The sequence below is a fragment of the Anolis sagrei genome, chromosome 5, assembly GCF_037176765.1.
Source record: "Anolis sagrei isolate rAnoSag1 chromosome 5, rAnoSag1.mat, whole genome shotgun sequence".
Classification (NCBI taxonomy): Eukaryota; Metazoa; Chordata; class Lepidosauria; order Squamata; family Dactyloidae; genus Anolis; species Anolis sagrei.
In genome coordinates, this window is record NC_090025.1 from 85669713 (window position 1) to 85696208 (window position 26496).

Genomic DNA, 26496 nt, shown 5'->3' on the forward strand with positions numbered 1-26496 from the left:
TCATTATTTTCCAGATCACCAGACTGGGCCATAGCAACACATGGCAGGGGACGGCTAGTATCAGAAACAAATAAATAAATAAATTTACCTTCTTGACAGTCTCCCCTTTTGCCGTTCAATGGCTATATGTTTTAATTTTTGATGTGATGATACAGACCTGCGCCTAACCGGATTGTAAGCAAATATTGCATCAAACTCTAGGTTTGAATATGTTGGCAATTTTGTCCTGGAAAACCCAATTTATCGAACAGTTTTCAGGTTGACTTTGTTCCTGATTATTAATTCTGAACATTTACAAATTCCTTTTATAGTTAGAAATACAACTGGCACAAAAGGAAGAGAAATTGCTTGAGAAGGACTTCATTTATGAGCAAGTTTCCCGACTGACAGAGAAAGCCAACACCAAAGTAGAGAACAGCAGGCAAGACACATTAATCTTAGGAAAAAAGGTAAAAGTGCATTTGTTTCTGTCTCACAAGCCATGTCTGATCCATTCCAGTCAAGCAGATCCCCATTTGGAATGACACTTTTGTGTATATTTTATGTGCCGAAAGAGAATTGAGTCTCCTATCACTGAAGTACATTGTCTTCTTTATACCACACATTTCAGGCCTGGGAAATAGATGTTCCATCTGCACTTACATTCTGATGCAACTACAGTGATACCTCAACTTAAGAGTGAACCAACTTGCGAGTTTTTCAAAATACAAGGCTTCACCCGGCTCATTTTTGTTGTAGCTCACTTTGAGCCTGAGTTTTCCGAGCCTGAGTTTCCTCAGGACGAGGAGGATGATGGGTTACAGATTTCTGAACCTGTTTCTGTTACTCAGGCAGACAGTGTTGATTCTGAAGAACAGACGGCATTTCTGTTCCCCAGGGAAAGGAATGTTGTTTCAGATAAAGATAGTGAAACTTCACAGCTGCAGGTAGACGAGCCCGTCAAGTAGGTCCCATCTGGGAGTTCAGGTCCTCTCGGTTCTCAGGATAATGAGGGATCCATCCTTGAAGATTGAGACATGATTAGAGAAGACCGTTTGCAATTAAGGGTTCGCCGAAGTGCGCGCCTTGCCAACAAACGTGAGATTAGAGGTCAACGTAATGCTTTCATGTTGGGGAAACATATTTAACGATCTGATTGAAGTCTGTCCATTATTTATTTATTTATTTATTTATTTACTGTCCTTGTATACCGCCGTTTCTCAGCCTAACTGGCGACTCAACGCGGTTTACAACAGAATATACAGCACACAGTATACAATTAAAACCGTAAAAACATAATACACAATATTTCACATAAATCACAATCCAATACATCTCCTAACTAAAATCGTGGTCCAATTGCATCATCCATATTACCAATCCGTAGTCGACACATTCATTGCACCGAATTATCCAAATGCCTGCTTGAACATCCAAGTTTTTAGTCTTTTTCGGAATACCATCAGCGAGGAGGCTGATCTTACCTCCATGGGAAGGGTGTTCCAGAGCCGAGGGGCCACCACAGAAAAGGCCCTGTCTCTCGTCCCCGCCAGCCGCACCTGTGAAGCAGGCGGGATAGAGAGCAAGGCCTCCCCAGAAGATCTTAGGGTCCTGGTGGGCTGATAGGCCGAGATACGTTTGGATAGGTAGGTTGGGCCAGAACCGTTTAGGGCTTTAAAGGCCAACGCCAGCACTTTGAATTGAGCCCGGTAGCAAATCGGCAGCCAGTGGAGCTGGTGCAGCAAAGGAGTTGTGCGCTCCCTGCGCACCGCTCCAGTTAGTATCATGGCTGCCGACCATTGGACTAATTGGAGCTTCCGAGCCGTCTTCAAAGGCAACCCCACGTAGAGAGTGTTGCAGTAGTCTAAACGGGATGTAACCAGAGCGTGGACTACCGTGGCCAAGTCAGACTTCCCAAGGTACGGGCGCAGTTGGCGCACGAGTTTTAACTGTGCGAATGCTCCCCTGGTCACCGCCGAAACCTGGGGTTCCAGGCTCAGCGATGAGTCCAGGATCACACCCAAACTGCGAACCTGCGTCTTCAGGGGGAGTGCGATCCCATCCAACACAGGCTGTAACCCTATACCCTGTTCGGCCTTGCGACTGACCAGGAGTACCTCTGTCTTGTCTGGATTCAATTTCAATTTGTTCGCCCCCATCCAGACCGTCACAGCGGCCAAGCACCGGTTCAGGACCTCGACAGCCTCCTTAGTAGCGGGTGGAAAGGAGTGACAGAGTTGGACATCATCCGCGTACAGATGACATCGCACTCCGAAACTCCGGATGATCTCGCCCAGCGGCTTCATGTAGATGTTGAACAACATGGGAGATAATATTGAACCCTGAGGAACCCCACAAGACAAAGGTTGTGGGGTTGAGCAGGAGTCTCCCAATAACACCTTCTGAGACCGACCCTCGAGGAATGAGCGGAGCCACTGTAGAACAGTTCCTCCAAGACCCATTCCCGCGAGGTGTCCCAGAAGGATACCGTGGTCGACGGTATCGAAGGCCGCTGAGAGGTCCAGCAGCACCAACAGGGACACACTCCCCCTGTCGAGCTCCCGGCGCAGATCATCTACTAAGGCGACCAAAGCTGTCTCGGTACCATGCCCCGGCCTAAAGCCAGACTGTGCCGGGTCCAGATAATCCGTGTCTACCAAGAATGCCTGGAGTTGTGAGGCCACCACACGTTCCAGGACTTTGCCCAAGAAGGGGAGATTGGAAACAGGCCGATAGTTGACGAATTGAGTGGGGTCCAGTGATGGTTTTTTCAACAGCGGTTTTATCACAGCTTGCTTTAAGCTGGCTGGAAATATGCCTTCCCGAAGGGAGGCATTAACCACCACCTTCACCCACTCGGCCAATCCCCCTCTGGCCTCCTTCAGAAGCCAGGATGGGCAGGGGTCTAGGATGCATGTGGTAGCTCTCATTCCTCCAAGCACCTTGTCCACATCCTCGGATTGAACCAATTGAAATGAATCCATCAAAACCGGACAAGCAGATGCTCGTGTTACATCCTCAGAAACTGCCGTTAATATGGTATCCAGACCAGAGCGGATCAAAGCGACTTTGTCTGCAAAGAACTGAGCAAAGGCTTCACAGCGAGCTGCCGAGTCATCAGGGCACCCATCCTGCATGGTGGGCTTTAACAGGCGTCTGACAACTCGGAACAGTTCTGCCGGACGGTTCTTTGCAGACGCAATAGTGGCCGCAAAGAAGGTCTTCTTTGCGGCTTTTATTGCCGCGGCGTATGCCCTTAGAAAGGACACAAACCGTGTTCGATTTGGCTCGCTCGGATCCGAACGCCACACGCTCTCTAGTACCCTCTTCTTTCGCTTCAACGCTGCCAGCTCCTCAGTAAACCAAGGAGCTGGTTTAGCTCGGCTACTCAAGAGGGGACGTTCTGGGGCAATCGTGTCTATTGCCCTAGTCATCTCCCCATTCCAGAGAGCGACCAGGGCATCGACAGGATCACCAACCGAGGAGGCGGGAAATTCCCCAAGAGCCGTCAGGAATCCATCTGGATCCATAAGCCTCCTGGGGCGGACCAACTTAATGGGTCCTCCACCTCTGCGGAGGTTAGGGGGTGCAGTGAGTCTAAAGCTGACCAGGTGGTGGTCGGTCCATGGCAACGGAGAGATGGATAACTCCTCAACACCGCCACCTTCCTCCCATCCCTGACAGAAAACCAAGTCCAATGTATGTCCAGCACTGTGGGTGGGGCCAGATACCTATTGGGACAGCCCCATGGTTGCCATGGCAGACATGAAGTCCTGAGCCGCTCCCGATAAGATGGCCTCGGCGTGGACGTTGAAGTCCCCCAGCACAAGTAGCCGTTGGGACTCCAACGCCAGGTCCGAGACCACCCCCGCTAGCTCAATCAGGGAGTCTGTAGTGCAGCGAGGTGGACGGTACACTAACAGAATCCCTAAACTGTCCCGGTCACCCACCCTCAGGTGGACGCATTCAAATTTTGTTGACTGCGGGATGGGGCCCCTGGTCAGACGAATGGAATCTCTATAGACCACTGCAACCCCGCCTCCCCGCCCTCCGGATCTCGGTTGGTGCTGCACAGAGAAGACTGGTGGACAAAGCTGGGTCAAATTCACTCCTCCAGCTTCATCCAGCCAGGTCTCTGTGATGCACGCCAGATCTGCCCGTTCATCCAGGATCCCTGGATGAAAGCTGTTTTACCATTGACAGATCTGGCGTTCAACAGCACCACCTTCAACCCGGCGGGACCGCCTTCCTGGTTACACCAACTTCCCACATCAGGAGACCGCTTTGGAATTACTAATGTTGATCCACGTTCCCTAGGCCGAATTAAAGGTCTCCCTTTCCCGTATCTCCCCCTCCCCACCACGACTTCTATGGGGGCTCCCCGGCCACTGGAACACCCTCCCTCCTCCATGACACAGTCTGCATTCATAGCTTCATCCCATGCTATATTACTTCCGGGACTCCTCAGTCCACTCCATTCCTTATCTATACTACCACTGGTTACAAGAAGGGTTAACAGATACCAATACCAGGGAATGGACAGTAGCATGGGTGAGGATGTAGAAAATTCACAATAAAACACTGTCAGTCCGCTTATCCCTCGTTCTTAAAGTGCACACAAAGTTATATCAACTATACAGGTAATAAAAAGTTGTTAAAGTGCAATAGGCGTAACACTTGTTGTTAAAGTGCAATGGGCATAACACAGATAATAAAAAGTTGTTAAAGTGTAATAGACATAACACTTATTAAAGTGCAATTGTGTCCATTGTCAGTGTAATGTTGCTTCTACCCTGTTAACTTCTCTGAAAATTACCTCGGCTTTTGGGGAAAGCTTCTAGCTCTTTGGGACTTTGGTTCTGCTCCTGATTTCTTGGGGACTTTGTCATGCTGCCATGGATTCTTGTTTAACCAATGCTAAAGGAATATACTTCATGTTATTTGCCTCTGGATCTTGGGAACTCTGCCTATGCATTTAAGACTCTGTTTTGGCTATTGAACTTTTGCAACTTTGCTTCCATGTTTTTGATTTTGCTTTTTCTTCAATAAACTACAAAAACTACAGCCATGGTGTGTGGTGGTGTCTTGAGCAAGGTGAATCTATCGTGAGTTGCAACAATTTTTTGCTTCAAGATATGAGCGGAGATCCGAGTTATGAGCTAGATGTTCCTTTTTGCAGCCCCCTACTCCACCACCATTTCCCCTCCGAAAAGTCCCTCTCAAATCCTCCTGGCACATTTTTTTCTCTTCGCCTCCCTTTATTTTTTTTCTCCATTTCCTCATGATGGCAGGCAGCATTGAGGGGCCAAGGAGGAAGGGAGGGGACTGCATGCGTGCCTGCGAGGGGGGCAGGAGTATGTGTGCAAGGTGGCACTGGTGCAAGTGTCCACTTCATCAACAATTGTGTTGGTTCACTCTTCTTCCTTGGGCTGTTGATGCGGAACTGATTGGATATCTTTCAGCTGGGGAGCGCTGCATGTGTGAGGTGGAGGTGAAGGTGGCAGGACCTAAATTGACAGGTGAGGTGGCCAGGCCTCTCTCCAGCAATGGGAAAAAGGTGTCATGAAGTTCACCCTCTGTGACATACAGTGGGGGATTGCAGAAAGGCAGGGGGTGGAGGTGCTAGCTTTGAGAACAGAGATGGCTGAAAAGGTGGAAGGGTCTTCTGGGGTGTGTGAGGGGAAGGCCAGCCTCATGGAGAACCTCAACTTGTATCATAGGAAGACAGCAACAAGGCACAGCTATTCAATCCAATAATTTGCTCTTCCAAGCCATTTCTGATGTATGGCGAGTTTCTCACAGGGTTTTCTTGTCAGGGTTTGCTGACAGAGGAAGGAAGCAGAGGAGAAGGCCTTCCTTTCCCCCCTCAGCAAGCTCCCTGATCTTGACAAAAAAGAATGGTGTGGTTTTTGAGGGGCTAGAATGAATTAATAGCATTCCAATTAATTTCTATGTGAAAATTTGATTTGACATACGAGCAAATTGAGTTACAAGCTTGGTCACAGAATGAATTAAACTCATATGTCAAGTTACGACTGTTGTTCTACATAAATAAAGATGCAAAGAAGTGCTTAGCCTGAATTGTATTGAAGATCCATTAGTCCTTCCATTAGAGTGGGTCAATTGAATCAATTTGATTTACATAAATGTTGACTCAAAATTCATCAGTTTGTTCAACTGATCTACAATATTCAGCGCTACCAATAGGATTCAGGTCCTCTTATCCAGATAATTATTTCTTCTGGGAGAAATGTAGCATAATATTATTTTTTCTTGATTATTTTACATTTTTATTTAATGTGTAGGAAATAACACTAACAAAATATGAAATGCAAAACGTACTTTTCAAAGTCCATGATATATCCTGTATCTCTAATGTAGTTAGCTGTGTGGTTCTCAAGAAATGTGGCAAACATTTGGATTATGTATAAGGCTTGGCAGAGGCATGTGAGGGAGCCCGGTATCACTGCTTTGTTTTTCATTCCAGATGAATGAACTTCAAGAGAAAATAAAAATTGCGACTCAAAAGATGATGGCACTGGTTGCAGAGTTATCTATGAATCAAGCTCATGCCATGAAACTGCAACAAGAAATGAGAGATAAAGAACAATTTTTAATGTGTGTCACCACCCGGCTAGACAGTGGTCTTCCACCACCCAAGGAAGTAGAAACTGAGTGGTTAAAGATACTGCGAAATGAAGAAGTATATAAGGCAGCACTTGATGCCAAAGCAAAAGTGAGTTTCTGTTGGTCTCTTCATGGTAATAGTATCATTTTGGGTTTGGCCCAACACTAGTTTATGAAGACATTTGGTACGTCTTTATGGTAATGTGGAATTCTAAATGGTGGCCAATGCCCTTTTGTATAATTTGTATCATTTGAGCTATATCTAGCAGCCTTTCCAATCCTTGGTGGTATTGCAGCACTTTAGACCATAGACCTGTAGTAGTCATCCAAGGCAATGATACAAGGATAATGGCTGGAGTCCTGAATTAGCTTCATAGTTAAGTATATCTGAGTAACCTCTCCTAGCCCAAGCCCCTCAAACCTGATAGAAGAAACATTCATCCATGCTCACTCACCGGAGAGTGAACCTTTTTCTCCCCATGCAGTAGATTGGGGGTTGATAGAGGGAGGTATGTTTGTTAATACTGGTAGCCAGATTTTGTTCATTTTCATGGTTTCCTCCTTTCTGTTGAAATTGTCCACATGCTTGTGGATTTCAATGGCTTCTCTGTGTAGTCTGACATGATGGTTGTTGGAGTGATCTAGCATTTCTGTGTTCTCCAAAATTAGAACAGCACAACAACAGAGAGGAAACAAACAAGGACATCTAATCACCTCTCAACAAAAGATTGCTCCAGGCACTGCCAGGCCATCAAATGCTAATCAAGGTGGTCAGTTGAAACATCCACACCTAGCTCCAGCAGACAAGAGTCCTTTGTCTCACCCTGGCCATTCCACAGATATATAAACCCTTTTTCCTAGTTCCAACAGACCTCACTACCTCTGAGGATGCTTGCCATAGATGCAGGCGAAACATCAGGAGAAATGTCTCTAGAACATGGCCATATATCCCGAAAAAACCTACAACAACCCAGTGATTCCGGCCATGAAAGTCTTCAACAAGATTTGTGGAGTGATTATTGGTTTGCTGGCTAAAATATTTTTGTATCCAGTGAAGACTGTAGTGTAGAGCTTAATGTAGGAGTTTACCAAGTGCAGAATTTCAGTCAGATGGAACCCCACAAGGCTGTTTTTGGCAAGCCTTGGCCTCTCTAGATTCCCCAGACTACCACTTGGAGGAAGGAGGCGGATTGCTTTTCTTGGAATACTGTAGAAAAGGCAAATCCCCTTTAAAATAGGTTTCCTGGACTGTTTGAAAAACAACCACTTTTCAAAACCAGAACTGAATTTCCATTTCCTTTACTCCCATGATGATGATGATGATGATTATTGTTGTTGTTGTTAGAAACATAACAAGATTAGTACAGAGCAAACAAGGTCACTATGCTGGCTGTTGTATTGGATCACACGATGGACACTTCCCAAGTGTCTAGGACTGCGTGATGTATTGGCGTATAATGCATGCAGATCCCAGTAGGGGGGGGGGGGGGCTTTTGCTGCTGACAGATGGCAATTTTGTCAGTGCTAATTGTATTTAAGTGCAGGCCAAGGTCTTTAGGCACTGCACCCAGTGTGCCGATCACCACTGAGACCACCTTCACTGGCTTGTGCCAGAGTCTTTGCATTATTTTTATCCTCCTCCTCCTCCTCCTCTACCACCTCCTCCTCCTCCTCTACCACCTCCTCCTCCACCACCACCTCCTCCTCCTCCTCCACCACCACCACCACCACCTCCTCCTCCTCTACCACCACTACCACCACCACCTCCTCCTCGCAGTCTATGCAGTCCATAGATAATCTCAAGAGCAGTACACTGATTTTCAGCCTGTCCATTCTGGCCAAACCCATCAATAAATTTTCTCCCCTATCAGATTAGCACCAAAAGATCAACTTCAGGGACAACCTGATGCATCTCTTTCATTCTGGTTATGTCATTGGCTATGATAACTCAATACATCCTCCCTTTAATCCTAGCTGCAATCAGAGTGTACACATTTATTTGTTATTTATTTTTATTTACAGTATTTATATTCCGCCCTTCTCACCCTGCAGGGGACTCAGGGCAGATTACAACGTATATACACATGGCAAACATTCAATGCCATAGACACACAACATATATAGACAGACAGTCAGAGGCTATTTAACATTCCAACTTTTTATGGCCACCTGGGGAGCTGTCGCTTCACTGTCTGTCTGCAACACCAATTAAGTACTTCCTCATTCCCCACATGCTTGCTGGAGATTTTTATGGCCTCGTAAATTACTTAAATTAGCCTCCCCACATAAGTGGTACCTAAATTTCCAACTTGACAGATGCAACTGTCTTTCAGGCTGCAAAGGTTGACAACAAGCTACACAAATTGGTCGGAAGCTCACTCCGACCCTGGCTGGCTTTGAACTCAGTAGTGATCTTAATGCAGCTGACTCCCAGCTAGCTGCTCCACAGTCTCGGTTAATATTCCATTGATATTTCTAAGAACCACTGTAATTGTCAATTTGCATGTAACAAATGATTCATTCTGTTTTCCACAGCATGCTGCCGAAGAGGAACAGTATGCCTTAGTAACCAGCATATACACCACAGCTGAGCAGCGTCCCAATGCCTACATCCCAGATGAAGAAAATGTTCTCCCTCTCCCACGGCCCTATGGAGCACTAGCGCCATTCAAGCCAGCTGAGCCAAGTGCAAATATGAGGCACATTAGAAAGCCAGTTGTAAGGCCAATTGAAATCTAAAGTTAAAGCTACTGTGTTTTCGGTATCTGTGATAAAACCGCTCTATATTTTACTGCACCTGGATGTACAACTTTATGGTATCATAGATAAAGCAAGCCTTTTTCACTCCATCTCTTCAGCAATGAAATGGGCAGCATAGTAAAGTAAGTATTGATGAATGGTTTAAGTTGGGTGGGGATTACATTTTTTCAAATATTTATTCTCAGGGAAGAATGCAAAATAATCCCTGGTATGAATAATTACAAATATTAAAGTACATTTAGATAGCCATTGGCAACATACGGTTGAATTTCAGATCCAAAAATTTGGCAACATTCTTTTATGAATTTCAGATCCAGAAATTTCACGGGATATTTTGAAATGCAATTTACAATACTCCAGATAGCATATGGTTTCATCTTCTTTACGTCAATCATTTGTTAACATCAGAAATCTAGTTGCTCATGACACATCAGATGAAACTTTTTCACTGCATAAATAAAGTGAACTTTGAAGTAAAATAGAGTCATGCTATTTCTTTGAAATTGGGGATTGACTTCTCCCTTTTTAGTGTCAGAGGAACCAGTCTGATGCAAGTTTTGGTATCTGTATGTCACAGATAAGGGAATTCTTACCCCACAGAACAGGAAGTCCTTCCACATCCCTATAAAAATACTGAACTGGCCATTCTGTTTACACTGGAATTCCACAAATTCAATCGTGGATTCTTACAGATGGCCCATCTCCCCACTTTTTTCCAGGAAGCAGATATGATCCTATAACACACGCTAGCCCCTTCAGATGGCAACAGTCTTGGACAGCAATGGCTCCCAAAGTGACCCATTTAAGGTGGAATCGGGATGTGTTATTGCCCCAACTCGATTCTCCATCTTCATTGCTATGATACTTCACCTTGTTGACGGGAAGCTTCCCACCGGAGTGGAAGTCATCTATTGGACAGATGGCAAGCTGTTTAACCTCAGCAGACTGAAAGCCAAAACCAAGGTTACAACAACATCTGTTATAGAACTCCAGTATGCTGATGACAATGTCATCTGTGCGCATTCAGAAGAAGATCTACAAGCCACTCTAAACACCTTCGCAGAAGCATACACAAAGCTTGGCCTGTCACTGAACATGGAGAAAACCAAAGTGCTGTTCCAGCAGTCACCAGCCATCCCCTCCCCAATGCCAGAGATACAGCTTAATAGTGTAACATTAGAAAATGTTGACCATTTCCGCTACCTTGGCAGCCACTTCTCCACCAAAGTCAACATCGACACCGAAATACAACACAAAAAACCCTATACTGCTCCGGCCCAGCGTATCTATCCGAATGCATCTTCCTCTATGTCCCACCTCGGAGTTTGAGATCTTCTGAGGAGGCCCTGCTCTCGATCTCACCTCTATCACAAGTGAGATTGGTGGGGACGAGGAGCAGGTCCTTCTCGGTGGTGGCCCCTTACTTGTGGAATTCACTCCCCGGGGAAATTAGGTCATCAACATCCCTCCTCTCTTTCAGAAGGAAATTAAAAACATGGTTATGGGACCAGGCTTTCGGGCAATCTGGCGGTTAGATAAGGACAATGATGACCAGAATCGAGAGTACTTGACAATATGGAATGAATTTATGGACTATGAGATGGCGAACGCTGAGGATTAGATTGTTTTTATTGATTTTAATGTATGGACTGACTGTCTTAATTGTTATAATTGCTGTTTACATGTTTTATCCATTGTTATGTTTATGTTGGCATCGAATTGTGCCTTTTGTAAGCCGCCCTGAGTCCCCCCTCGGGGGTTGAGAAGGGCAGGGTAGAAATGCGCGAAATAAATAAATAAATAAATAAATAATATTGAAAAACTCTGGGAACCATCATGTCTGGGGCCCCTTCTTCACTGCCATATATAATCCAGTTTATTGCTATAAACTGGATTACATGGCAGTGTAGACTCATATAATCCAATTCAAAGTAGATCATGTAGACCAGGAGCCCTCAAACTTTTTAAACAGAGGGCCAGGTCACAGTCCCTCAAACTGTTGGAGGGCCGGATTATAATTTGGGAAAATTATGAATGATTTCCTATGCACTCTGCACAGATCTTATTTGTAGTGCAAAGAAAACACTTAAAAACAATACAATAATTAAAATGAAGAACAATCTTAACCAATATAAACTTATTAGTATATTCTCTAACATGATGCCAACTAAGAAGTGAGGCTGTTGTACTGTAAGGATGCCAGCAAAAAGGAAACTAAAAAAATCTTTGCTGCAGAACCTCTTTTCTATTGTTGTTAGAAATTGTCAAATCACGACTAGAAATTAAAACTGGGTAGCCGAGTGCTGCATAAGCATAGGTGAGAAAACAGACAGTATTTATGGATCACATTTTAAATAATAACAGCTTTTCATTTCGAATCCCAAATTTACAACTAAAAATTAATAAGCACTTTTCCTGTAGCATGGATTGTGATGTAAGTCTTCAGTGAAGGAATTAAGACAAACACCTTAGTCTTTCACCCATCAATTCTATTTAATAGTGTTTTCACAATAATTTCCAGTGGGTTATGAAATAAATATGCCAAAGCAGAAAATTAATTCCCTTATGTAACAATTATATATTACAAACGCATACAAGAAATCCGTTTTAAAGACTGTGTTTCTCCAGATTGTTGGGGCTGCAACTCCATCGGCCCAAGTCAGCACAGCCAAGAGGATGGGAGTTTACCAAATGAGGAGGGCCGGATTTGTCCTCCAGCTTTACTCAGACTGTTAATACAATATTAATATCCAAAACCATACATTTGTTCCCATTATTTCCACAAATATATATTACTTGCCATCTGGGATTTTTCATCCTGCCTGCTGTACAATAGCTGCCTGTTTTTATTACCTTGTTGTCGGAAGTTTTTTTTTTTTTCATCTTCACTCCATCCTGTGTTCAGAAATGAAATTTGGGAATTGAGGATAATTTGGTAATTCCTTGTAGCTACCTGAGCATAACTCTTTTGGGGGCACTAGAAAATACACAACGGAAGTTAGTAATAATAGTCACCACCTTTACATTTTGGCATTTCTTCTAAAGACACACACCGGATTCCTATATGACCGCCGTGTACTATGTACAACATTGATGTGTAGTGAATTCTGCTTCTCATGGCCCCTATGCAACCCCTCAATTGCATAGCTGTAATAAATACATAGTAGTTGTGAATGCACAACACGGTTATGTCTTCGCAATTTCCCAATAGATTCTGGCAACAATCTTTATAGTTTCCCACCACCGTTCTAAACACCAAGTATTCCCCTTAACCTGGATTGGCATTTACTTTTATGCTTGTTAGATGGCAAATCTGATGTGGTGCCCATTTTCTTTGCAGTAAGAATACTAAAGGTCCAAGAGGATTGTAGTGTGCTTCAGTGCCAACTCTTCAAGCAATCTTACATTCATGTTCTCTGGCTGCACAGATGCTGCCCATCCTAGGAAAGATCATGCAGAATATAAGGTTTATATGGTTTGCTTTTGATAATATCAAAATGTAATTCATATATGAAAAAAAAAACTAACATGACTATCTAAAGCAGGGGTCCTCAAACTTTTTAAACGGAGGGCCAGGTCACAGTCCCTTAAAGAGTTGGAGGGCCAGATTATAATTTGAAAAAAAATGAATGAATTTCTATGCACACTGCACATATCTTATTTGTAGTGCTAATAATACTTAAAAACAATACAATAATTAAAATGAAGAACAATTTTAACAAATATAAACTTATTAGTATTTCATTGGGAAGTGTGGGCCTGTTTTTGGCTGATGAGATAGGATTGTTATTGTTGTTGTTGTGTACTTTCAAGTCATTTCAGACCTCGGTTGACTTTGAGCGAGGGCCGGGTAAATGACCTTGGAGGGCCGTATCCGGCCCCTGGGCCGTAGTTTGAGGACCCCTGATCTAAAATGACAGTAAATATCTTCCTTGAGTTAAGAAACAATGAAAGATAATTGCAGCTGAAAGCTGCATACTTTCTAGCTTTTCTTTACGTATTTTATGTCCTTCCAAGTATGACACAAGATTGCCCATTAGCTTCTGCGGTAGACACCCAGTAGCCTAGTTAAGTATTGAGGCCAAGACAGCAATGAAAAACAATGATGGGTGCTTCCAAAATACATGACACAATTTCTTCTCCCAGCAGTAAACACAATGGAATTTTGATACTGATATAGGAAGTTTCATATGTCACTAATGTTACATGGAAGGAACTTGAGTGGCTACCATGCACCATTTGTACTGTAATGTGCAAAGCGTAGTAGATACTTATGCATTTTGTAATACTTATAAAATGCATCAAACACATGGTAAGAAAAATGACAGTTGTTTTGGCCATTATTCCAATCAGGCTTTTGATAAACCCAAGTAAATAGGGCACTAATATTTATTATTTTATTTATTTATTATTTGAACTTATATGCCGCCACTCCCCTGGGGCTCGGAGTGGCTTACAGGATAGGATAAGATTTTTTAAAAAAACTACCGTATTTTCCGGCGTACTAGACGATTTTCTAAGCCTGGAAAATCTTATGAAAAATCGGGGGTCATCTAGTACGCCAGAGCCCCCGGTGGCGCAGTGGGTTAAACCCTTGTGCTGGCAGGTTGCAGGTTCAAATCCGGGGAGAGGCGGATGAACTCCCTCTATCAGCTCCAGCTCCTCATGCGGGGACATGAGAGAAGCCTCCCACAAGGATAAAACATCAAATCATCCTGGTGTCCCCTGGGCAACGTCCTTGCAGACGGCCAATTCTCTCACACCAGAAGTGACTTGCAGTTTCTCAGGTCACTCCTGACACGACAAAAAAAAACTAGTACGCCGGGTATAAATTAAAATAATAAGTAAAAAAAAAATCTCCCTTAGTTGCGCAGCTTGAGGAGGGAGAGAGGAGGGAGGAGGGTGGAGGGAGGGAGGGCATGGGGAGGAGGAGTGGCAGGCTGCGTTGCCACGGAGACCGGCTGGGGGTGACAGCCCACTGGGCTTTCCCTGCAGCTCCTGCCACTCTCCGTTCAAGGACCTCCTCCGCCCTTGCAGCTTACCTCCTCCGAAGGCTACTGAGCTTGCCTAGGCCCAAGGAAGCGCCTCTGGATACCGACTCCCAGCAGCGCTAGGCGGCATGCCTTGGATGTGCTTCCAGAGGCATTCTGGGAGCCGTAGGAGTCAGGGAACTACTGTTCCCAGAATGCCTCTGGGAGCACATTCAAGGTAAACTGCCGCCCAGTGCTGCTGGAAGTCATCTTCCAGAGGCCCAAGGAAGCATTTCCGGATGACTCCCAGCAGCGTTGGGCGGCGGTGCGCCTTGGACGTGTTCCCGGAGGCATTCTGGGAGTAGTAATTCCCTGCCTCCTACGGCTCCCAGAATGCCTCTGGGAGCACATCCAAGGCATGCCGCCACCCAGCACTGCTGGGAGTCGTCATCTGGATGCACTTCCTTGGGCCTAGGCAAGCTTAGTGGCCTTCAGAGGAAGTAAGCGGCGAGGGCGGAGGAGGTCTTTGAACCGAGAGTGGCAGGGGCATAGTTTTGGAAGAGGGGTAGTCTTAAACACCGAGTATATCCCTAACTCTGTATTTTATCTTTAAAAGTTGGAGGGTCATCTTATACCTGCAGTCACCTTGTATCCCGGAAAATACAGTAATAAATAATGAGGCTAAGGGACTTCAGGAATACCTTGGCACTCCGCCTCTGCTAATATATTGATCAAATAGTTGAGTGGAAGAAACTCAATTCGAGCTGACAGCCCATCCACCACTAGCATTCTGTACTGTAAAGGAAAATGACACTTTAGATTCAGGTATTGGAAATAATAATAATAATAATAATAATAATAATAATAATAATAATATAAAAACCACTTCTTCTGCTATGCCACTGTTTGATATTTGTGATTTTGATGCCCCACTGCCATTCAAATAAATGGACATGTAAAGATTCCTATGGGGCCAGGAATCACTAGGACAGGTGTCTGTCCTTTATTGTCAAGATGTGTTTATACGCAAACTCTTACCTGTTTATTTCTGCATTTCTCAAGCAAGAGCTTAACATAGTTCTGTGCAGCAGGATTAGATCTTGCAGGATTGCTCCATATGTGACACATTTTGTGACCAATTTCCTGTATAACAAAATAACCCATTCAAACCTTCAAAATATGTATATCAAACACAGATCTGATATTAGAACTCTCAGATATAGGGTGCACGTGTAATGGTAAATGGGAGTCCTGTTAGTAAATGGGTTGCTTCTTCCTGATGCTTGCTTGTGCAATTATCTAAGCTGATAACTTTTTTTAGACTCCTGAAATCTTCAGTTAAGTGTCCAAAATTTAAAACAGACAGCCAATGCCACAGCAAATAAGTGTTTTTGTAAAAGCTTCTGAATAAACATATATAATTTATTTTCTGAATGAACTATATGCAGTGAAAGTAGTCTGAATGAACTATATGCAGTGAAAGTGGGAAGTCTGACTTGGCCACGGTAGTCCACGCTCTGGTTACATCCCGTATAGACTACTGCAACGCTCTCTGCGTGGGGTTGCCTTTGAAGACTGTTCAGAAGCTTCAAATGGTCCAACGCTCGGCAGCCAGGTTACTAACAGGAGCGGCACTCAGGGAGCATACAACCCCTCTATTATGCCAGCTCCACTGGCTGCCAGTTTGCTACCGGGCACAATTCAAAGTGCTAGCGTTAGCCTATAAAGCCCTAGACGGTTCTGGCCCTACATACCTCTCTGAACGCATCTCCTCCTATGAACCAACTAGGACATTAAGATCATCTGGGAGGCCCTGCTCCCAGTCCTGCCTGCATCACAGGCGCGCCTGGCGGGAACGAGAGACAGGGCTTTCTCAGTGGTGGCCCCTCGGCTGTGGAACGCCCTTCCTATAGATATCAGATCTGCCCCATCCCTATTGGCGTTTCAGAGGAAAGTGAAGACCTGACTGTTCGAACAAGCATTCGATTAAGTAGTGTAATGAATATAGGAACACGGATTAACGGATGATGAGATTGGATTCTGATTTTACTGATGAGACGCTAATGATTGTTACATTGATGTTTAATTGTTGATGATGCTATTGTTTTAACTGTCCCATAATCGTTTTATGATGTTTTGCATTGAATTTTGCTGTTGTTAACCGCTTTGAGTTGCCTGAGGGCTGAGAAAAGCGGTATATAAATGAAGTAAATAAATAAATAAAATAGTATCGATTCGTGGTAATAGACCTGAAATAACATTTAACTGAAGAATCCTGATTCTAAGGATTAGAAGACTTAAGATGCAATACTACAGCCCTACTGAATTGACTCCCTTCAACAAAATGTAGCAGGACAGAGCTAGCTTTGTTTTTCGGTGCTGCCAAATAAAGAACCCTTCTCTGTCAGAAAGTTCAGCTTGTTTCTTGAAATAGACATGATAGAGAAGAATGTGAGATGCAAAACCAGGTTTCATAGGATCATATGGAATAGTTCTTCTTATGCCCTCTGATGTGCGACACCAGGACACCCCCCCCCCCAAAAGGGGCCAGGAACCTGCACTGTATTTGCACCTATCAACTATAATGCTTGCTTGCTTTCAAAGTTGCTGTGGAGCAGCATAGAATCATAGAGTTGCAAAAGGCCTCATGGGCCATCCAGTCCAACCCCCTGCCAAGAAGCAGGAAAATTCAGAGCACCCCCGACAGATGGCCATCTAGCCTCTGTTTAAAAGCCTCCAAAGAAGGAGCCTCCACCACACTCCAAGGCAGAGACTTCCATTGCTGAACATCTCTCACAGTCAGATAGTTCTTAATAATAATAATAATAATAATAATAATAATAATAATAATAATAATCCTTAATTTATAACCCGCTACCATCTCCCGAAGGACTCGGTGCAACGTCCAAGAGGCTGAGACTCAATACATCAATAAACAACACAACAACAATACATCAATAAATAACTCAAGCAATGGACATTAAAATAGCACAACACAATTTAAAATCAGTGTCAGGGCCAGTTGTAATGGATTAAAAAATTAGAAACCGGGCATGACTGGGTGAAATGGATAGGTATTTTTGGAGAAGATAGGGTGTGCAGACAATCCTACCTAGATCACTAATAAATTAAGTTTAGGGACAAGTGCTTTGGGGTTTCCTATTCTGGGAAGGCACACTGGAACAGCCACGTTTTCAAGTTTCTCCTAAAGACTGCCAGCGTCGGGGCATGCCTGATATCCTTGGGGAGTGAATTCCAGAGTTGAGGGGCCACCACAGAGAAGGCCCTCTCCCTTGTCCCCACCAATCGTGCTTGCGATGCAGGTGGGATCACAAGCAGGGCCTCCCCAGAAGATCAAAGAGATTGTGTGGGTTCGTATACAGAAATGTGGTCACGCAGGTAGGTGGGTCCCAAACCGTTTAGGGCTTTGTAGGTAAGCACCGGCATCTTGCATTGGGACCGGAAAATGAACGGCAGCCAATGGAGCTCCTTAAACAGGAGGGTTGACCTCTCCCTGTAAGGAGTGCCAGTTAACAATCTGGCCGCCGCCCGTTGGACCAGTTGGAATTTCCGGGCTGTTTTCAAGGGCAGCCCCATGTAGAGTGCATTACAGTAGTCTAATCTGGAGGTGACTAAGGCATGGACCACCCTGGCCAGATCCGCCTTCGCGAGGTACGGTCGCAGTTGGCGCACGAGTCTTAATTGTGCAAAGGCCCTCCTGGCCACCGCCGATGCCTGAGCTTCAAGCATAAGCGATGAGTCGAGAAGGACACCCAAACTGCGGACCTGTGACTTCAGGGGGAGCGTAACCCTGTCCAGCACAGTTTGCCACCCTATACCCCGATCCGGTTTACAATCGACCAGGAGGACCTCTGTCTTGTCAGGATTGATCTTCAGCTTGTTCCTCCTCATCCAGACAGCCACAGCGGTCAGGCACTCGTCCAGCACCCAAGGGGCTTCCTTGGAATTAGGAACATTCTTCCTAATGTTCAGATGGAATCTCCTTTCTTGTAGTTTGAAGCAACTGTTCCGCGTCCTAGTCTCCAGGGCAACAGAAAATAAGCTCCCTCCCTCCTCCCTATGGCTTCTTCTCACATACTTATACATGGCAATCATGTCTCCTCTCAGCCTTCTCTTCTTCAGGCTAAACATGCCCAGCTCTTAAAGCCGCTCCTCATAGGGCTTGTTCTCCAGATCCTTGATCAGTGAAAGTAAATCCTATTGATGTTGTAAAATAGTGCTCCTTCTATAAAATGGCAAAATCAAGGTTTTTGGGGGGGAATTAAAAAAAAGTACTCCCAGGCAATCAGTGGTAGAATCCATGGATGCAAAACTGGGGGGAAGGGGGGAGGCTGTACAAGGAATATTAGATAAATAATACTATTTGCAATCCATCCAAAAAGGTACAAATCTGAGCCAGTAGTTTCCCTACTGATAATATTTTGTTTAGTCTTTGCGAGCTGAACGGGAAGCACGTGTAGCTCAGTTTCACTTCTCACAATTAGGGAAGAGTGTAGGGTTTCTTTCTGTCTGTGGGAGGAAATACAAATTCTTCGGAAATAAATGCTAAGCAGCTTTTAAAAGCAGCTCTACTTGTTGCTAGTGCTCAGGGATCAACGCAGTGGATGTTAACATCTTCCAAATTGTACAAATATCCTGACAGCCTCCTCGAAACATAAGCTATCAATGTTTCAAAAATATTAAAAGCATCATCAAAATATCATGGTTAATCAGACAATTTTCACTCTTAATAGTTTTGATTTTTTAAAATATCTTTGAATAAATTCATGTTTTTATGGTCTGCATTGAGCAGGGAAGGCAGGGAAGAAGCCTTTATTTAAAACAACATGCATTGACCAGGTGGACCAGTGTGGCTTTCTAGACATTGCAGAACTCAAACTCCCAGCATTTCCTATTACTTACTATACTGCATAAAGGCTGTTGTGAACAGCAGTTTTCCCTCTGCAGTGCTCCATGACACCAAACATACTCTAGGTTTTTTTTGTTGTGTCAGGAGCAAAACTGTAAGTCGCTTCTGGTGTGAGAGAATTAGCCGTCTGCAAGGACGTTGCCCAGGGGACGCCCGGATGATTTGATGTTTTCATCATCCTTATGGGAGGCTTTTCTCATGTCCCCGCATGAGGAGCTGGAGCTGATAGAGGGAGCTCATCTGCCTCTCCCCGGATTCGAACCTGCGACCTGCCAGCACAGGGGTTTAACCCACTGCGCCACCGGGGGTGCATCTTAGTTGTTTATTCATTCTTTCGCTTCTCTTTGTGACCTCATTGACCAGCCCACGCCAGAGCTCCCTGTCGGCCGTGACCACCCCCAGCTCCTTCAAAGTCAAGCCAGTTTATCTACACCAGGGGTCAATAAACTTTTCAAACAGAGGGCCAGGTCACAGTCCCTCAAACTGTTGAAGTGCCAGATTATAATTTGAAAAAAGCATGACTGAATTCCTATGCACACTGCACACATCTTATTTGTAGTGCTAAAAACACTTAAAAACAATATAATAATTAAAATAAAGAACAATTTTAACAAATATAAACTTAGTATTTCAATGGGAAGTGTGTGCTTCTTTTGACTGATGAAATAAGATTGTTGTTGTTGTTGCTGTTGTGTGCTTTCATTTCAGACTTAGGATGACCCCAAGGGAGGGCCAGATAAATGATGTTGGAGGGCCGTATCCAACCCTCGGGCCTTAGTTTGAGGACCACTGACAGTTCGACATTAGTTTATCTGCCATATCTCAATGCTATGCAATCTTGAGAGTTGTAGTTTTAAGCCTTCTCTGCCAACGACTGCTGGTGCTACACCAAACTACAAATCCCAGGCATCCATGGCACTGAGCCATGGCAAATTAAGTGGTGTCAAACTGCATTAATTCTATAGTCACTCTTGTAAGACAGAGAGCCTGGGGATTTCATATCTTATCCTGGACAACTAAAAGGCACTTTCCTCATTGATGCACTAGACTAGATTGCACTCCTTCCTTTCCATATACAAAAGCCAAGCAGAGCAACAGAGCAGGCTTTTAACGTTGCTTGGAGCAAAAGTATAGACTGAAGAGATTCCCCACTCCACCCTTAGGCAACACTATAGTGCCAGATACAGTTTCACTGTTAAGGAGAGGGATTGGTTCATGGCTCTAATATCTTTCCAATCTTTTGTCCCTCATAATCCCATTTCCTGGGTTTTCCTGCATCTGGGGGAGGGAATGGCTTTGGCTCACTCTGTCCATAGCAGTAAAAATAAATCCACTTGCAGAGAGATCCAAGACACGCATGCATCAACAGAATGGGAGTTACCTCTGGAAGCCTTGTGAGGATACTTAGCTTGAGTTTTTCATTCTTTGTGGTGTTGTCCAGCTCTAAAAAAAAAAAAGGATACAAGTACATAAAAGAAAAGGACACTGACTACACAGAGATTGCTTAATATCCTCTCTCAACTTAATTTACTACCATTACCACTTGCTTAGTAAACACTGAACACATTCTGTTATTATTATTATTATTATTATTATTATTATTATTATTATCTTTATTTATACCCCGCTAACATCTCCCGAAGGACTCGGTGCGGCTTACAAAAGGCCAAGGCCCTCAATAAAACAACAGCACAACAAATACAACAATAAAACTCATAAAGCAAAACAATAAGCATTAAAGCAATAACAATAAACATTAGAACAATAACATCACGACGCATTTAAAACTAAAGGCCGGGCCAATTTATTGATTAAAAATTTAAAAGTGCTGGGCATGGCAGGTGAAATAGATAGGTTTTTGGAGATAGGTGCAATGTGCAGACAATCTTAATTATCTAGTAAAGTGCATTTGGGACATGATGCTTGGAGTTTCCTATTCTGGAAAGGCACACTGGAACAACCACGTCTTCAAGCTCTTCCTAAAGACTGCCAACGTTGGGGCTTGTCTGATGTCCTTGGGGAGAGAGTTCCAGAGTCGGGGGGCTACCACAGAGAAGGCCCTGTCCCTGTCCCTTGTCCCCACCAAATGCACTTGCGACACAGGTGGGATCGTGAGCAGGGCCTCTCCAGATGATCAGAGAGATTGTGTAAGTTCATATTCGGAGATGCGGTCATGCAGGTAGGCGGGTCCCAAACCGTTTAGGACTTTGTTGGTAAGCACCTGCACCTTGAACTGGGACTGGAAAATGAATGGCAGCCAATGGAGCTCCTTAAACATTCATCATCCTGGGTTACATGATATTTCTGTACTTCATAATATTTACTTACATACAGAATATCAGATAAAATTGTTTCTTTTTACACACGCATGTTGTCACTTTTGAATTAAAAAGTTCAACATGCTGAACCAAGTTGAATTGTTCTTTTTTGTATGGTGTAGGAGACTATACTTATTTCTTTCCTATTATTTCTGCCTCTGTTACTCTATTTTCTGTTCACATGCAATGCTAATTCTCCCTCTATGGATTTGAGCCGGAAGACTGAAATCATATCTCATTCAGAGCTGCTGCCAGATAATAAGCAGCAATGCATAAAATCCATCTTACCTTTCAAAATCTTTGTGGTATTCATCTCAGTTAAATGTAGCACTCCGTGGTCAATGTAGTGCAAGAGTGTGTGCAGAGGGAGGCAGCGCACGCCCAGCCCCATGAGCAAAGTGTGAAACCCTGCATTCACAGACAGGGAGAGACAGAAATCTAATAATGCAAACGATAATGAAATGTGGCAAAAGCTTAACAGCAACTAATGATATCTATAACTGAACATGTGGAAGGGCGGGGTAGAAATGTTGGATATAATAATAATAATAATAATAATTTCTTAACAGAAAATGGCTACTCTTCGGGATGCTGGGAATTCCATACGCATTTATGAGAAGCATGTCAGAATACGACATTACACTACTCCATTATCTCACACAAATTTATTTATTTATTTATTTACTATATTTGTATACCACTGTTCGCAGCCCTCGGGCGACTCAGAGCGGTTAACAATAGCAAAATTCAGTGCTCAAAAACATCATAAAACAGTTAAAAACAATTAAAACAGTAGCATAATCAGTCAATAAAACATCTCATTAGCGTCTCATAGTTAAAATCAAGATCCAGTCTCATAATTCAATTTTTCCATATTCCTATGTTAGTTACACTGCCTATTTCAAATGCCTGCTCGAACAACCAGGTCTTCACTTTCCCCTGAAATGTCAACAGGGAGGGGGGCATCTAGTATCTGTTGGAAGGGTGTTCCACAGCCGAGGGGCCACCACTGAGAAGGCCCTATCTCTCATCCCCGCCAAACATACTTGTGACACAGGCGGGACTGAGAGCAGGGCCTCCCCAGACAATCTTAACACTCTGGCTGGTTCATAGGAGGAGATGCATTCGCACAGGTAAGTTGGGCTAGAACCATTTAAGAATGTTCGAGGCCTGGCCAGGAAGAAGGAGCGCGGCCTGAGCAGAAGGACCTCCCGCACTGCTCAGGCCGCTCTCCTTCTTCCTGGTGAGGCCTTGCGAGAAGCGCCTCTTCACCTGCGAGACAACTTTGTCTCTCAGAAGAAGAGGTGCTTCTCGCGAGGCTTGGGGGGCTGGGAGGCAGAGACGCTATGGTGGCAGAGTGGGGCAAGGAAAGAGAGCGGCCTGAGCAGCGGAGACGTCTTAAACAGCGAGTATATCCCCAACTCTCTATTTTGTTTGTTAAAGTTGGGGGTCATCTTATAGTCCCCGTCGTGTAGTACCCTGTAATATATGGTAAGTTAAGTCACGTTAAAAATATAAGGGAACTGACATACAACTGCATAGAAGAGAACTGACAAGACTGCAGCTGCCCTTGCCCTGACTGATCTGTGGCATGTATGTGTCTGTGGGTCTTTTCTCCCAGGAGTCTCTTCCAATTGGGGGAATCCTTGAACCTGATCATATCTGGCAATGACAAGATAATTCTAATGGTCTCTTCCAATATCTAGAACAATCCAAACAGCATACATGCTGACAAGAGGAAACAGACTGAAGTTATTACAAGAAGATAACATCATGTAACATATTTTTTGTTCCTGGGTTATAAATGTCATTTCCTAATTGGGTCTATCATAAAAACATGGAAAAAGTTCATTAAACTGCAACAAAATTGTTTTTGCAGGACATTCTGCAGCAAAATTTGCTATCATTTTTCAGTGACTATCTGATTGAGTCTCAACCAATGCAACCTGGTTTGTGGCAACCACAAAAATCATATTTCTGGAGTATAACTACTATTTTCAAAGGAAGTACTCCACAATTAAACAGGAAGTAACACTTTCAAACCAGGAACAGAATATTTTTCAAATATGAGCAGCGCGGGAAGCAGCCCAGGGGCCCGGGTGCCAACAAGGGAGAGGCCTGGGCCTGAGCAAGAAAGGCAGCCAGGAAGAGAGGAAGGATGGGGAGCCTGCCAGGGAGGCCGCCATGAGACAAGGCAGCAGAGAAGGAGGAGGAGGCGGAGTAATTTTTGTAATTTTATTATTATTATAATTTTATACCCAGCATACTAGACAACCCCCAAAATTAAACCAAGGATTGGAAACTTGCATCGGATTTTTGTATGCATCAGCTTTTAATCCAAATGGATACCAAAACATTGAATTATTCTAGTCAACTAAAAGGTAGCACTATAAAAGTTTTCTGTTATTACTAAAACAAAATACTGTTCTTTGCATCAAAAGGAATTGCCAGAAAACAACCCCACAGAACACATCTTGCACAAACGGTTAGTGGCATATTAATCTGTAATCACGCATCACTCAAAGTAGCAATGATGAAGGTTCAGAAAGTAATGTTTTTGGTCAGACAAAATTGAACCTCTCTCCCCAGCATGTGGTTATGCAACCACTCATCATGGTCTTACAACTGACTAGATGATTAAAACAGTAGCATAATCAGTCAATAAAACATCTCATTAGCGTCTCATAGTTAAAATCAAGATCCAGTCTCATAATTCAATTTTTCCATATTCCTATGTTAGTTACACTGCCTATTTCAAATGCCTGCTCGAACAACCAGGTCAAGCCAAGTTCTCTGGCAAGAACATTCTTAATTGGATTAAAAACCAGGCCAAATCCACTGGGTCCAATCATAAGCCTCTTGCTTTGGCAAATTAGGAAGCAACATGGGACACAGGTTAGCGCTGAGACATTTTCCCAGTTTTTCTGCTTGGAAAACTACCTACTGCTTACAACAGAGGTAGCATCACAAGGACAACCAGGCTTTGCATGCATGGTCCCCTCAAAATCTGTATTTTGACCCATATATCACTTATTCAGAATACAATTAATACGTGGTTGAGTGGCTCAGAAAAATAAAAATAAATCAGGTTTTCATGAGAGACGTATTTTTTCAAAAATGTGTTTGAGTCTAAAATGAAAATGTCAGCACTGACTGAAAAGCTATTATTATTATTATTATTATTATTATTATTATTATTATTATTTCCGGTATTGGGTTGTTGTAGGTTTTCGGGGCTATATGGCCATGTTCTAGAGGCATTTTCTCCTGACGTTTCGCCTGCATCTATGGCAAGCATCCTCAGAGGTAGTGAGGTGAGGATGCTTGCCATAGATGCAGGCAAAACGTCAGGAGAAAATGCCTCTAGAACATGGCCATATAGCCCCGAAAACCTACAACAACCCAGTGATTCCAGCCATGAAAGCCTTCGACAATACATTTCCGGTATTTCTATCCTGTTCCTTCTCAATCCCCAAAGGGGGGGACGACTCAGGACAACTTACATTTGGCAGCAGTTCGATGCCACTATATATTTCACAGCAACATAATAACAATTAAAACAATAAGTAAAACATTAATTAAAACAAAAAAAAGTATTAATATCCGCAACATCATTCCAGTCAATTCCATATCCAATTCCATGCCCAAATTGCTATCTATGTCTGTCGTCCAAAAGCCTGGTCCCAGAACCACAACTTCAATTTCTTCCTAAATGACAGGAGGGACGGAGCCGATCTTACCTCAGTGGGAAGCCAGTTTCACAGGCGGGGGGCCACGGCTGAGAAGCCCTGTCTCTCGTCTCTGCCAGACGTATTTGTGACGCTGGCGGGAGCGAGAGCAGGGCCTCCCCGGATGATCTTAAACTGCGAGGTGGGATGCAGAAGGAGATGCGTTCGGACAAGTAAGCTGGGCCGGAACCATATAGGGCTTTATAGGTCAAAACCAGTGTTTGACATTACCAAAGATTATAAGAAGCAGTCAAAGAGCAGGATACTTTTCATTTTAACAAGAGGCACAGCAAACGTTTCAAAGGTTTGTAACAGGAGGAGTGGAATGTGTGGCCTCCTGTTGCTGTTGGACATCAATTTCCATCAGCGCTGAGATTATGGGAGTTGTAACCTATCATCACTTAAAGTGCTGATGATTCCATTGCTAGGATCGAACACACAGCTATGTTAGTTTTGCTGAATTACTACTTCCATAGCACTCTTTATTGGGTCAAAATTCTTTCTTTCTTTCTTTCTTTCTTTCTTTCTTTCTTTCTTCTGGAGGGGCCCTGCTCTCAGTCCCACCACCCTCGCAATCGCGTCTGGTGGGGACGAGGGACAGGGCCTTCTCGGTGGTGGCCCCTTGGCTTTGGAATTCCCTCCCACTAGATATTAGATCTGCTCCCTCCCTCCTGACTTTTAGAAAGCTAATAAAAACCTCGCTCTGGAATATGGCATTTGATTATTGAGTCAATAACTCTTGTCCACACGGAAGGATGACGATGAATTGTGACTGCATTTGATGACTTGGCTTGTGTAATGTGGTGATGTATTTTACTGTATTTTATGTTTTAATGTATAATGATGATGCACTGCACTGTTTTATATTACTGTATATGAATACATGTTGTAAACCGGCCTGAGTCCCTCTTCTGAGGTTGAGAAGACCGGTATATAAAACCTCTAAATAATAATAATAATAATAATAATAATAATAATAATAATAATACTTTTTATAATTACATCCATTGCACTTTTCATTATATCTGTGCCCTTTCACCAAGAAGATCACATGCATGGTGTTTTTCTCAAGATTTTAATACTGGGCTATGAGAGACAAAAATTGGCTCAAGGCCATCCAATGAGTACTGAAGCCATAACTACTTAATCCCAGTCCAACTTTAGTTCCTGCTAAGTTCATTGGA

General features: G+C 43.7%; 2 protein-coding genes across 2 annotated transcripts in view; one reads left to right on the top strand and one right to left on the bottom strand.

The window, feature by feature from the left end:
* The window catches only part of CCDC146 (coiled-coil domain containing 146), a 101893-nt gene extending 92048 nt beyond the window's left edge, over positions 1 to 9845 (top strand). Inside the window, exons 17-19 of the mRNA XM_060778324.2 lie at positions 312 to 449; positions 6467 to 6715; positions 9142 to 9845. Of these exons, the coding sequence (XP_060634307.2) occupies positions 312 to 449; positions 6467 to 6715; positions 9142 to 9345 (591 nt within the window). The 3' untranslated portion in view covers positions 9346 to 9845. The remainder of the gene's footprint in view (positions 1 to 311; positions 450 to 6466; positions 6716 to 9141) is intronic.
* Positions 9846 to 11838: 1993 nt separating this feature from the next.
* GSAP (gamma-secretase activating protein) overlaps positions 11839 to 26496 on the bottom strand; it is a 72343-nt gene continuing 57685 nt past the window's right edge. The window contains exons 27-31 of the mRNA XM_060778319.2: positions 21873 to 21992; positions 20648 to 20709; positions 15375 to 15479; positions 15038 to 15131; positions 11839 to 12806 (exon numbers count right to left, since the gene is read on the bottom strand). Of these exons, the coding sequence (XP_060634302.2) occupies positions 12715 to 12806; positions 15038 to 15131; positions 15375 to 15479; positions 20648 to 20709; positions 21873 to 21992 (473 nt within the window). The 3' untranslated portion in view covers positions 11839 to 12714. The remainder of the gene's footprint in view (positions 12807 to 15037; positions 15132 to 15374; positions 15480 to 20647; positions 20710 to 21872; positions 21993 to 26496) is intronic.